The sequence below is a fragment of the Diabrotica undecimpunctata genome, chromosome 6 (genome assembly GCF_040954645.1).
Source record: "Diabrotica undecimpunctata isolate CICGRU chromosome 6, icDiaUnde3, whole genome shotgun sequence".
In the NCBI taxonomy this organism is placed as follows: Eukaryota; Metazoa; Arthropoda; class Insecta; order Coleoptera; family Chrysomelidae; genus Diabrotica; species Diabrotica undecimpunctata.
In genome coordinates this window covers 60359989-60374659 of record NC_092808.1, presented here as the reverse complement: position 1 = coordinate 60374659, position 14671 = coordinate 60359989, and the positions used below count along the sequence as shown (strand labels likewise).

Genomic DNA, 14671 nt, shown 5'->3' with positions numbered 1-14671 from the left:
CGTTCTTTTCACGTCGCAAGTCGATAATAAATCATTTTATTGTTTGTTTATGTCACAGGCGCAAATTCTTCGATATTTCTTTGTTCAAACCGCCCGATATTGCGTTTTTAAATTAATAATTTACGTCTTAATTTCCGTTGTGTTTTGTTTATACCCAAAGTGCTTTGTTTATTCTAACTTATGCTATCAATTTTTAAAGATAATTTCATCACTCTCGCTGGAGACGAGGTCAAGAAGAGTGATAGGCTTCAGCGTTATGTCCAAATTCACGTCGAATTTGTAGTTTCCTGTTTTTGTCCCTTTTCAGGGAAATCTTCGTCTTACGTTATGGTAAACAATTTTAGTAGCAGTTAATTAGTTAATGCAGTCTAATTCTTCCTGTTCCTGTTTTGTCAGAGTCATAAGTTTTGTGTCCAGTGCCGGCTTCGGCCTCAAATGGTCCGTTCAATTCTCAGTGTGAGATGAAGTCCTTTTGTTTATGTCCAGAGTTCAACTCTTAAACGGGAACTTAAAAGTGTTTTTGTGAAACCCAGGTAAAAGGTCAAATTTTAAAGTAAAGACAGACTTTTTTTAACAATAATTGCTTTCGTTAAAATTTAAAAATAGTAATATTTAATATTGTAAATTTTGGGTTTTGACTTTAGCTGTTATTTTATTTGTTTTCAGTTTTTAAAATTTAATGTTAACATATGACAGCTAACTTTATTATTTTCGATATTTATTTGTTTTGTTTGTTTAAAAAAAAAAGGTTAATCTCTGTGCGGTAACATTTGTAAGTTTTTGTAGTATCTCCAACTCCTGGAGTTTGTAAACGGATGACATGTAAGTTTTTTCTGTATTTTTTGAATTGTAACTATTCATATAGTAATTTTGTATTGTCTTACTTTTATAACTGTTTGTGGTAAGACACAATAAATGTTAAATTTTTTTCTTAACATTTTGTTTATTTTTCTAAGTGACCCTTTTTTGAGGTTCATTTAAAAAAGATATGTTTTTCATTTTTATTAATTATTTCGATAGTTACAACTAGCTGTTGTAATGGTTATAATTAGGCACCTCGAAGTGGCGCCCTTTCTAAATTACTAGAGGTGTTTCCTGTTTCCTGTTGTTTTGTTTGTCCCAAGAGATTCATGACCTTTTGTTTCATATTTTTGTAGTTGCCCCAATCCAAACCCCTTGACATTAACTTATCCACAACCCCAGCTCTCCTAACAAACCCTGGGTGCCGTTCGCACAAGTAGCGTTTATTTTGCTTGCCCTATCTTTGCCCCCATAGTTTCTATCCCCAATCTTCTACCCCTTATAATAATACCCCATGCGGTAGGCAAAATATTTCGTTACAATTATGGTAATGTGTATATTTTTTATTTTACTAAATTTAAAAATAAATAAATCTAAATACTAGATTGAATTATAAATCAGATTTTTCTTTATTGTAATCTGTTTTGTTTTTATTTCAGTAAAACTGCTTGGAAGTGAGTGATAGTGAATCAAAATACGCAAATCTACTACTATTTACCTATACAAAAAGAGTGCGTAGATTATTAATATATGTATGAAAACAAAAATAAATATTTCGCCTGAACCCCCAGGAAAAGTAAAGGTTTTACGCTACTGAAAATATATTTATTTTTTTCAATTATAACTAAAAGAAAAATTCGATAATTTTTGACCATAATTTCAAAATTAATGTGTACGTTAAGCTGTAATAATGAGTTCGAGCGGTCTTGACTACGTTACACTCCTGGGCCAGCTGTCAAATGTCATGCGCAATATCATACCTTGTATTCATTGTACCATGAGCTGGCATGCCGAACTCTATAGCTTTTTCTTTTATTTGTTTTATTATGAATACTGCATCTGTTATAGACCGCCCTCTTGTAAAACCATGATCTTCTTCAGCATTAGTGATTTGCCTTTCCAATTAGTCCTTAAGAATACTCGTGAAAAGTTTAATCGTTGTATTTAGGAGGGTTATTCCTCTGTAGTTTTGTGGGCAAGTATTTTGTCCTCTTTTAAATATGGGGATTGTGATGCTCGTATGCCATTCCTCTGGTGTTTCTGTGTCGTTTAAGATTCTGTTAAATAGTTGTGACAGTTTACTTGAAAGTTCAGGGACTCCATAGTTCATTGGGTATACCATCTGTTCCAGGTGATTTTTTGTTTTTGAGCTCCTTGATCTTTGGTTCTACCTCTTCGTCATTGATTGTAGCACTTATATCTGCTTCGTATTCGATTACATTTAGCGTTTCTTCAGCATCATATAGCTCCTTAAAATGCTGTTGTCATGTCTCTATAGGTACTCCCTTGGTCTGCACGAACTCGTTAACTGGTTTTTTTCTGTTCCGAAGCATTTTCCATAGTTTTATAGTTTCTTTTGGGCACCATGTAGGTCGTAGTCCATGTCGCTGGTGAATTAAGCCTAATGTTCTCTTTTGATTGATTTTATTCTTGCGTTTACTTCGTTTCTTATTTGTACATATTCTGCGAGAGCTTCTTCCGATTGTGTGCTCTGATATCTCAGGTAGCATTTGCGTTTTAATTTAGAGAGTTCTTTTACCTCTTGACAAAACCACGATTAGGTGTGGTTTATCGCCCTCGTGTTAATTTTCCGATTTCTAATTGCTTCTTCTGTTGCTTGCTTAATGCATTTCCTGATTTTTTGACAAGTATCTTCTACTCCCTATTCTGATTGTAACTCGATCTCTTTTACTTTGCTGGTAATCCTGTTCTAATAAATGAGTTTTATACTTTATGTTGCTAGCGACTCCATATTGTGTTATTCGATGAGCATTAAGAGTTTTCTGTTTCGTCGCTCACGTTCTAGTAGCGTCTTACATAAAACAAGGTTGTGATCGGTCCCCAGGTTAGCAGATGTTAGGGCTCTGACATCAAGTACTTGTGACGGTGTTATCACTCGATTTATGATTATAAAATCTATCACTGATCGCTGGCCTCGATTATTGTTAAAAGTGTATTTATGTTGGTCTTTATGAGGAAAGTATGTATTGTTGATTCTCATTTCATTTCTAGCGCAAAAGTCAATTAGTGCTTCGCCGTTTTCATTCCGCCTGAGTTGTCTGATGGGTGGATTGTTAGCTCATTGGATGACACTGCCGGTCCCAAGCCCAGATAAAGGAGGACGGTCCCTAAGGTGAGGTTAGCCACCTACTTGGGGTAAAGAATCCATACTGGCTTACAGAACTAAAGATACAGCTTCCTTTATTATTAATAATATCCTTATTTAACACAAAGTTCCATTAGTTCCTCTACCAGTTCTAGATACAGCTTGTCAAATTTAAGGTGATACTTGACAAATTTGTCCTTGCGTAGAAAATTAAGTGAGAACGCATTCGGAAGAAAAGAGATACATAATGCGGTCGGTCTCTTCGCCTCTTTGGTACATTCCATACTACAAGTTTACAGAGAGTGACCTTATTTATTAATGGAACTTCTATGATATTTCTATATTGTATGTTATTTTGACGTTTCAGTTTTTCCTTCGGAAATTTTTTCTCAAAATACAAAATATTTTCTTTTTGTTACTTGGTAAAACAATTCTTCTAATAATTATATTTTATTTAACTCATTAATATTGACCATTCAGTCATGTTGAAGCGGCAGTTTTTCGAACACTTCTTTAAATGTTTCGTTCTATAATTTTATAAGAGGAATATTGGTAGAGATGAAAGCTTTACATTTGCGTTACAGAAGAATAAAAGAACAGTAGTTAATCTTATACCTGGAACATACCGACGAAACATTTATTACTTAATTTTTATACTAGAGTTGTCGTTATATTTTAAATTATAGTCATTATACTTTTATTCTTCGGATCTTCGGTATTTTAGCATTTTAGTAAGTCATAAATATTTTAATCTGTTGTTTATTTCTTTACAATAGAATAATACCAGCCCCGTTGGGATGGCTGTCAACATCCGGTATTTAGGTACTAAACTGTATAACTTTATTAACTTTCCCGAATATTTTATTTTGGTACGGAGATTTTGTAAAAATATATTATATAAAATATATCTTAAGTCAGATAAAATAAGATTATTAGAAGAATTTTGCCTTCATTAATTTTTTTTGTTATATGTCGCAATGTAGGAACTCGTTTTTCCGTGAGATAATAATTTATTATTATACGCCGAAGTAAACCTTTGTCAAAATCGCCCAAGTTGGATTTTGGGGCAGATCTCATTCTTTTGTTAGGCGTCGAAAATGATGCAGAATCACCTTCTTTTATATTTTTCATTTCACGAGAGATCCGTTTTATAGTCGCTGTACTTACTCCCGTTGCTAAGGAAGCACGTTCTTGAACTTTTTTAAAATCTTTAACATGCGGATTTTGCATCGCTTCTCTCTGCATAAAAATAATTACAATTGCTATTACCTCCCTCGTTTGTCCAGACAAGACTTTGCCTTCTAATTTTGAATGAAAATCCATGTTTATAATTTAAAATACTTAACAATAATTATTTAATAAGTCAAATCTATTGTAATACGATAGTTCTTCAACACAGAGTAACTTTAACCATAAGTAAAATAAAAAAAAACTTTGTCGCAGACTATACAAGTACCTTGCACTTCGAGGGGCCAAGAAATAATAAGGACGAATTGTGTTGTGGTCAAATGCGCATCGTGGGTGGAGCCTAATTTCAAATCGGCCAAGTATCACATTAAATTTGACAAGCAATATCACAATTTTTTAGGGTATTCGCAGTTCCAATTTTATCCTTTTAACCTGTAGCGTGAGACTTAGTAAGTCTGCTTCTGCTTTATTTTTTTACTCTTTGAGAGACTAATTTTGCAATTATGTACCAATGCCTGCCTCTTCTTCTTGGTCGTAATTTTAAAAGAAGGTTTTGAAGTAACTAAAAGAATGCACGCTTCTTCTCGACCAGTTCACCCGTATTCTCGTTATCCCACTAGCCAGCATTCCCGATATCCAGATTACTTTAACTTCCAAATCTTGTAAGGACATTGCAACATTCTCACACAAGCTTTGAGTTAACAAACATTGCTATCATTTTATAAATTTTAGCTTCTATAGTTATATTATATTTGGCTTAATGTCAACAAAATAGTTTTCTCCTTTGACAGCGTTCTATTCTACACCGTTCGTACTGTAGTCAATTGGCTTATTGTACATATTTCAATATCTACTATATAAAGTTCTTATAAGTTCTCTTTTAATTCACCTCTTTTTCCTTTTGTCCCCGTATCCATTTTAGCTAATACCTCAAGATTCATAAACTCTAGGGCATCGCATAGGTACCACTTCTAGATATGTAGTACACATTACACGGGCACGATGATTTTAGACCTTGGGATTGGGAAGTAAGTAGTTGCAGCACAAATCTCACTTTATAATGAGCTCGTTGTAGTGTGACTCTCTGATGATTTGCTGATTGAACATGGTGTAGATATGCATGTATATTATGTGTTTTTTCGTGTATGTTATGTTCTTCTCCATCTCCTTACAGTCTCAAAGTAACACAGAAAGCTTGACATTATTGGCAATCTTCTCCAAGTATTGTAATTTGAAAATTGTTGTTGAAGGTATATCTCGGGGATAGTATCTTCCCTAGATTCCTAAAACGAGCAGTTGAACTTACAGAGTTTTGTTCCAATAAGTCATTAACCATAGATACTTCCTATTCTTGTGTACAACCAAGTTCATTTTTTAAACTCCTTTTTTCAACACTGTGGTCCACATTTTTCAACAGTTTCAGTTTTTAACATTTTCGATGTGTAGATTCCACGTCATCTTTTGGCCGTATATTACACCTATTTGACAAAACTTACAAATGAACTTTCCTGACCACTGGTGAAAGTAGTCCTTTTGTTTTCATTTTTAGTAAAGTCTACAACTTATTTTTTTTAAGGTTGACCATTGGGCACTCACCTTCATACCAATTGTCTACCTTCCTCAGGACAAAGTACGTTCGCTCAGAGATCACATTGATTATTTTGGAAAAACGTTTTTTGACTATGATTGTCATGTCATCTGCATACTCAGACTAGTAGAAACAGCTTCGCTAATAGATCTTTCCTTCTTATAGTTCACAGAAGTTCACTTTTGGGTAACCACCCCCATCTCAATGGTGGCTGCACCTAACAAAGATAGAATATTCCTATTCATTAAAGCCACCTTTGTTCATTAAAACTGAAAGAAGTTAAGATCTTAAAGATTGTTAAATGCACGTCAAGTGTATACAGAACGTCAAGACCGCTATGTATTTGTTAAATTAATAACTTTAAGATTAGATCTGTTCATCCATTGCTTACTAGCTGGTATGCATTTTGACGATCGCTGAGCGGTATCTCTTAACACCTTGTTGCTGATGTCCATATGCAATAACTTTTCCTTATATAATACAAATGCCAATAGTCTTTTGTCAAGCATTTCCTTGTAAGTTATGTCCTTCCTTTTTAGAAAGTCGGTCTGATTTACAATAATTGCCTTGGCCAAGACCTCTTGGGTCCTAGGAAATACACAAGTCTTCTTGACCTCCTCACAAAACTATCTCCACCAATTTCTTTGGTTTTATATATTTTTTTTTATTATATTGTGCTGTTTTTTTTTTAATAAACGTATTAACCTTTAGAATTAATTTCCCAGTGTTAAAATATAGTCTAGCGAGAGCTCATCATTTTAATATAGCTGAAATTTAAGCAAAGCATGTTATACGTATTCCGGTTTTCTAGTCGGATCCCAAATCACAATTTGTTGCCTGGCAATATGCCAATGTATGTATTTTAAAGGTCATATAATATATATATATATATATATATATATATATATATATATATATACAAAACTCAAATATTTGGGTGTGCAGCGGAAGATAGGACAAAGAAGTACTCTTTTTAGTTAACCAAGCTTTCGCAAATCTTTATTTGCATCATCAGGGTGCTACAATAAACAAAATTAGTACAAAATACAGAAAAGAATTATTTTGCATCTTACACTAATTGAGGTTAGTTGTCGTGATGTTTATTAAATGAAATGTGCAACTCATTTGATCCCTACAAATGATGGCGAAAACTATCCAAAATTGTTTTTAAAAAAACGTTCTTTAACAAATACATATTTAAAACACTTTAAAACACATATACAAGAACACTCAAATAAAATTATGTTAAAATAATTACAGAACATGTCATAATATAAAATTTAGGTTATAAACATTCTTATCAGAAACAAAAGAATTGGTTGTGAATTCGTTACTGCCAACTTAAAACGATAGAACGTTAGATCTTAATGATAACAATGTAAAGGTAATAGTATACCTGATAGACGCTGAACTTCTTGAAACAGAAAAGGTAAAAAGACTTATATTAGAACAAGTAGGAGAGGTACTGTATATCTCATATATAATGAAACTTATATTGTTGATGATGAATTGTCTGTGTTAGTAGATTCGTGTTTATCCAAAGTTAACAATAATGAATATAGGTTGCTTAAATTATTGGTATCTGTCTTTTTGTTAATAGTTTCTTTTTCTTGAAAAATGAAAGCCATCTCGAGAAACAATCTTTTTAAATAATTGCTCTCCGTGGATAGGATTTTTACATTTGGAAAATCGAAAGAGTGCCCTGTTGTGTTAGCATGTGTGGCTAGAGAACATCTATCAGGGTGTAACCTAATGTCACTCTTGTGAAGAGTCAAGCGGCTAGAAACTTTTTGGGAGGTGTGACCTATATAAGAACCTTCACAGCCCAAACAATTAAGTTTGTAGACAACATCACTTTTATCTAAGTTTGGTACTTTATCTTTCAATGACTTGTACAAAGATCCCACAACTAGAGTGCTTTTATAAGCAATTTTTACATTTGGTAGGTATTGAGCAAAAATTCTGGTCAATTTGGGAGAGATGTCCTTAATAAATGGAAGTGATACAAAAGATATATTAGGAATATTGTTAGTCAGTGAGTGGGAATCAGAGCTAACTTTCATAGCACCTGTATTTTGGGGAGGGTTTACTTGTGTGTTGAGTATAACAGAGGATGTGTTAAAGATGATTTTCCTGAGTAAGGATTCGGGGTAAGAATTATCTAGGAACAACTGTAAAAGGATGTTGAGATTCTTTTTTCTAAAAACAGGGTCAGCTAGTTTACAAACTCGTGTGGTCATCTTTCGATTTTCCAAATGTAAAAATCCTATCCACGGAGAGCAATTATTTAAAAAGATTGTTTCTCGAGATGGCTTTCATTTTTCAAGAAAAAGAAACTATTAACAAAAAGACAGATACCAATAATTTAAGCAACCTATATTCATTATTGTTAACTTTGGATAAACACGAATCTACTAACACAGACAATTCATCATCAACAATATAAGTTTCATTATATATGAGATATACAGTACCTCTCCTACTTGTTCTAATATAAGTCTTTTTACCTTTTCTGTTATAAGAAGTTCAGCGTCTATCAGGTATACTATTACCTTTACATTATTATCATTAAGATCTAACGTTCTATCGTTTTAAGTTGGCAGTAACGAATTCACAACCAATTCTTTTGTTTCTGATAAGAATGTTTATAACCTAAATTTTATATTATGACATGTTCTGTAATTATTTTAACATAATTTTATTTGAGTGTTCTTGTATATGTGTTTTAAAGTGTTTTAAATATGTATTTGTTAAAGAACGTTTTTTTAAAAACAATTTTGGATAGTTTTCGCCATCATTTGTAGGGATCAAATGAGTTGCACATTTCATTTAATAAACATCACGACAACTAACCTCAATTAGTGTAAGATGCAAAATAATTCTTTTCTGTATTTTGTACTAATTTTGTTTATTGTAGCACCCTGATGATGCAAATAAAGATTTGCGAAAGCTTGGTTAACTAAAAAGAGTACTTCTTTGTCCTATCTTCCGCTGCACACCCAAATATTTGAGTTTTGTATTCTATTTGATCAGCGTTGATGACAAGCGTTTATCGCTTTTTCACTATATATATATATATATATATATATATATATATATATATAAACGTATATATTTATTTTGAAGGTCATATAATATATATATATATATATATATATATATATATATATATATATATATATATATATATATATATATATATACATATATATGAGTTAGGTTTCTGAACTTACCTTAAAGCTAAATGTGTTCAAATAACTCTTAGCAACCTGTTTCATTCGAGATGCAATGGTAGGGAACTCATAACTTTTCTGATAACTTTCAGATCTGCTACCCAAATGATGATAATAGTTTCCAGGTACGACATTGTGGCACAGTCTTCTGGTATGACAAGATACTTCTTGATATGCGGTATTCGAAAGTTCTAACATCGGGACATCAGTATCTTTATTTGTATCGCATGTAGTTTGATTTTCTCCAACAGACTGCAGTTGTTTAATCTTATGACCATCTTCAGAATCACTACTTTTGGTTTCAGTATTGTGAAATATTTCTACAAGTTTGCCTGGAAAACATAAAATTTTATATATTAAATACTGATATCAATTTTTTTAGCTTCCAAATGATTGTATTTAACTTTTTTTTGTTACGTATGTATTTTGACTTAACTTATTAAAAGATAGTAAATATCAGTTATTAAATTTTTAATAAATTAATTTGTTATCGTATTTCATGCGAAGCCTAAAGCCTAGGCATACGTAAGTTCAAAGCTAAGGAAAAACTAGAAAATTAATAATTTATAATCCATTAAATTAATTTAATAAAATTATTGCTAAATACTCAGTGATTAAAAGTAGGATAAAATTACATACGTAGTAAATATTATGTGCTAAAAAAATTATAAAAAATAAAACAAATAATGCCTTTTTCGTAAAAACAATAGATTTTGGTAATCATGGTAGAGACACAAAAGAAGATATATGTAAATATGAAAAAAAGAAAGTATGTAAAATATGAGGATCAAGATTTATAAGTCATAAGGGAAAAGGCATCCACCATTTGTTTCCAATCCCATTTATAACGCACCGCTTTTATACAGTTTTTATTCATTTTCATTAAGGCATTAGTCCATCGTACTAATAGTTGCCCGACGCTTCGTTTCTCCTCAGGTAGTGCCTCTTTGTCCATCGGCCTTTAAGTTGCATGTCCTGCCCACCTCTATTTTAGCCTGGCCGTTTGTTAAATTATGTCAGTCATCTTACTTCTTTTTTTATATCCTCGTTATTAAATCTATCTCTTATAGTTATTCCCGGATCATTCCCATTTCCTTCTTTGTCACTCTCAGTTTAGTGGCTAAAGCTTTTATTGAGGTGAGTGTTTCTTCTCTATACATAGTATTTTGATGATAACATTAATTAATATTAAACGACCATCAGCAGATAGAGAAGATCTATTATCTAATACCTGCAGAGAACACATGGTGTCGATGTCTTACTGGTTTAAGAAACCCATCCAGGATTTTGCAAGCTGCAGACCAAGGATTCGCGGTACAAAGATTATAATGAAGAGATCAATATGTTAGGCCAGATATCGACGTAGCCTTTATATCTCTAACACATCGCGATAACATCAAGATCCTTATAGTGGAGATAAAATCCTGTGTGGTAACGTCTATCTACAAATCGTCAAACGCTAACTTTGCTTTTAAAGAACTGGATAAATTTTAATCACAGCAAACAAAATTTGTACTAAGGGACTTTAACTGTCACAGTGTCACGTGTGGTTATAACAAAACAGACTTCAATGGCAAAGAACTAGAAAATGGGCTGTAAACATGAACCTAGACGTTATTATTCAAAACAGTCTGCGTCTTTCAACAGCAAAAGATGGCGCAGTGGTTACAATCAAGACAAGATATGTATCGGCAACAGGATTAAAAGTCAGGTAACTAAAATCGTTAAAAACTCTCTTCCTTAAACACAGCAGAGACCAATAAGTTGTTTTCCAACGCGGCAATTAGATACGAAGTTGTTCCTTTCAAGGAAGGTTTAACTTTGTTAGAGCAAAATAAGAAAATTTTCTTAGACACTGGATTAGGAAGTTTTCCAGTTAAAAATGTGCCTGGATTTATATAATAAATTTGTACAAATTAAAACAAATATCACTAAAACATATCTCAAGAGGTTGTCAAACCGAATACAAAGCGGGGTTCAATGAAGAATCTAAACCCCTACTTAAAAGATATAAGCAGCTATAATATGAAGACAACTTTTTTTTGGTAGCAACAATATAGGCTGGGTCGGGAATTCTACATACGATATCCGCCAACAGAACGGATTGGTGGTACAAGCTGGTTACGAGTCTGGACATGAAAAAAACAGCAGACAAACCTGGAAGCTGATTTGGAATCTTGACAACAATCCCAGCAGCCAACCAAAAAGAAATCACCTCCGATAAGATAGTCCTACGCCTCCTGATGAACGGTAAGTTGTAATCAAGTAAGAACAAGTTGAGAGTACAACGAAACATCGATAAAGAAAGGGACCTCTTCTAGGTTCTTCCTTTTGTCTAGGGGAAATGAGGGGCGTGATCCACCAAATAAAAAATAATAAAGAAGCTGGCCTAGAGGATATACAAACATCCATACATTACAAATCCCTAAATTCTAGAGGGGAGCTATAGTGGTGGCCCTCTTAAAACCAGAGAAGAATCTTGTTGATACAGAGTTTTAGATCTGTCTTTTGTATTATATTTTCGAGGCATTGCTTTGGGAATACTGATTTTTAACTGGATTACTAAATCTATGTAGACTTAAATTATTTCAGAACAAGCAGAATTCAGATCTGTAAAGTGCTGCTGCAGCCAAATCCGTAATCTGATCTTCATTTCGAAGATGGTGTTGAACGGAAAGAAATAATAGAAGTAGCGTTTATAGACCTAACTGCCACCTGTGATACAGTTAACCATCAACGGCCGCTGGCAAAACTCTACGAAACTACAAAGTACTTTCGACTTACAAGGTTAGTAAAATATATTATCCAGAATAAACGCTTTTACGTAACGCTCCAGTTCCAAAAGCAGGCGATAAAGAGATAAAAAAATGGGCTCCCTCAGAGAAGTGTCCTCACACCGATTCTGTACAACATATACACCAACGATTAAATAAACCAATAACAAGAAAACTAATCAATACATTATGTTTTTCGGCTGCGAAGTTTGGAGTTTCTTCTTCTTATTCCGCCGTTACCTTTTGAAGGTTGACTATCCAAATGGCAATTAACTTTGAAACTGCTACACGAAAGATTTCTGCAGAGTAGCAGTCAAATCATCTCCTGTAACTGAAAGACCAAGTCTCTCAGCTACAAATTCTGGCGTCTCCAACTAATATTTTGCTCTGTAATTTACCTTCCAATATGATTTGGAGTAATTTAAATCTCTCACCTCTCAACACATGATTCAAGTATGTGTTTGGAGTACCAGTGTTAGAAAACTTTGCGGACGCTAAAAACGTCGGCACGGCTTTAAATAAAACAATTCGTATCTATTCCATAGTCGGAATCGCTCCAACACCTATCAAATACAGGTTACGTCAGAGAAGAACGAAAGGGGCAGTAGACGGATCTAAGACATAATTTGTATGACCACCAGACCCAGCCAAATGGACTGAGATTTTGGAAAAGCTTTTTTTTAAAAAGCAATATCTATCTCTGGACATAAGAAATGCGCCAAATACACATTTGCCAAGCGTCAGCTACCTTAACACATTTTGCCCACTCAAAGGAAATTACTGCTGGACACAATTTGTCGTATCCGACCTTTTTCTTCAGTGCCTTATCCGGTCCGGATGTTGGCGATCATCAAGGCTATCATGGTTTTGTTTACTGCTCTGCGAAACAGCTCCGCTGAGGTCATCCCAAACCATTGTCGGAGATTTTTCAACCACGAGATACGACGGCGTCGCGGTCCTCTTCTGCCAAATACTTTACCCTGCATAACAAGTTGAAGAATTTGATATTTTTCTTCGTTCCGCATCACGTGGCCGAGGTACTCAAACTTACGTTGTTTAATTAAATTAAGCACTTTTTGTTCTTTTGTCATGCGCTGTAGGACCTCAACGTTGGTGACATGGTCCACATAAGATATTTTTAGTATCCTTCTGTATATCCACATCTCGAAGGCTTCGATTCGTTTTTCAGTGGCTTGCGTCAATGTCCAGGCTTCAACTCCATATAGTAACACTGGAAGAACGTAGCACCTCACTATCCGCATCTTGGTTCCCAAACTGAGATCACTGCAGCACAGCAAGGATCTCAACTTAATAAATGTAGACCGTGCCATTTCAATTCTGGATCTAATCTCTTGAGCGTAGTCCCATTGTACGTTGAGGGTAGTTCCGAGGTAAGTGAATCTGTCGACTCTCTGGATCTCTTCGCTACCTGCCATTAGTGCCCCGGGATCTAAATTTGTACGGCTGACAACCATGAATTTAGTTTTCTTAATATTAAGGTTCAGTCCGTATGATACGCTCACAGTTCGCACTCGGTCTAGTAAGGCCTGCAGATCGTTTAGGCTGGTTGCTAGTAACACAGTGTCATCGGCGTAGCGGATATTATTGATGTATTCACCGTTCACTCAGATTCCCATGTCTAGGTTTGTGAGGGCTTCATTAAAAATCTCCTCAGAGTATATATTGAAAAGAGTCGGCGATAGCACACATCCTTGCCTTACTCCTCGCATGATCTTCACTTGGTCGGTCAGTTGGTCTTCGACCTTGACTTGAGCACGCTGGTTCCAGTATAAATTCATGATGATCTGAATGTTCTTCTCATCCAATCCTACTCTTTGTAGTGCGGTGACCATCTTCTGGTGCTGACAACGGTCAAATGCCTTGGCGTAGTCAATAAAACAAATATAGACATCACAACTGACATCGCGGCATCTCTGAAGTAGGACTTGTAAGGTGAAAAGTGCTTCACGTGTACCCATAGAATTGCGGAATCCGAATTGCATTTCATTGACATTTTCTTCGCATTTCTTGTAAATTCTGGCATGTATGATTTTAAGAAAAATTTTAAGTGCATGACTCATAAGACTGATAGTTCGGAAATCTTCGCACGTTTTCGCAGATCGTTTTTTTGGTAGCGTTACAAATGTTGACAATAGCCATTCATCTGGGATATTACCTGAATCGTATATGGCGTTGAACAGTTCAGTTAACTCCTTTGTGCTCACTTCACTCATCACCTTAATAAGTTCAACGAGTAGCTGTAGCCTTACCATTCTTAGACTGTTTTAAAGCAGCCTTTACCTCGCTTTCTAGAATTGACGGCCCTGTCATGCAATTTATTTCCGGAAGGTTGCCGCGGTCGTCCCAGAAAAGTTCTTCGATATATATTTTCCAGGTAACCAACTTCTCATTCACTGTCGTCGCCAGATTACCGTCTTTATTTATGAGGAGGTGTGTTTCTCCTCTTGTATTGACCAGTGGCTTCACGAATCCTTCGGTGGATATTTATATGATCGTGTTTCTCTTGGAGCTCCTCGATTAGTTTACATTTTTCTTGCATCCATGTCTTCTTGGCTCTTCGTATTTCTTTTTTAATTGTCTGGTTGGTTTCTTGGTATTTCTTCGCGTCCCTGTTTTTCATTAATCTTCTTTGTTCCATCATCTGCAGAATGTCATCAGTCATCCATTCTTTATTTTTTACTCTGGATCCAACCTGTATCCGACCTGGAACGCACAAAACAGACTAATAACCGACGTTTCA

General features: G+C 34.4%; 1 protein-coding gene across 1 annotated transcript in view; it reads right to left on the bottom strand.

Annotated features, from left to right (window-relative positions):
• LOC140443466 (uncharacterized) overlaps positions 1–14671 on the bottom strand; it is a 132727-nt gene that overhangs the window by 56172 nt on the left and 61884 nt on the right. Inside the window, exon 7 of the mRNA XM_072534751.1 lies at positions 9137–9468. Within this exon, the coding sequence (XP_072390852.1) occupies positions 9137–9468 (332 nt within the window). The remainder of the gene's footprint in view (positions 1–9136; positions 9469–14671) is intronic.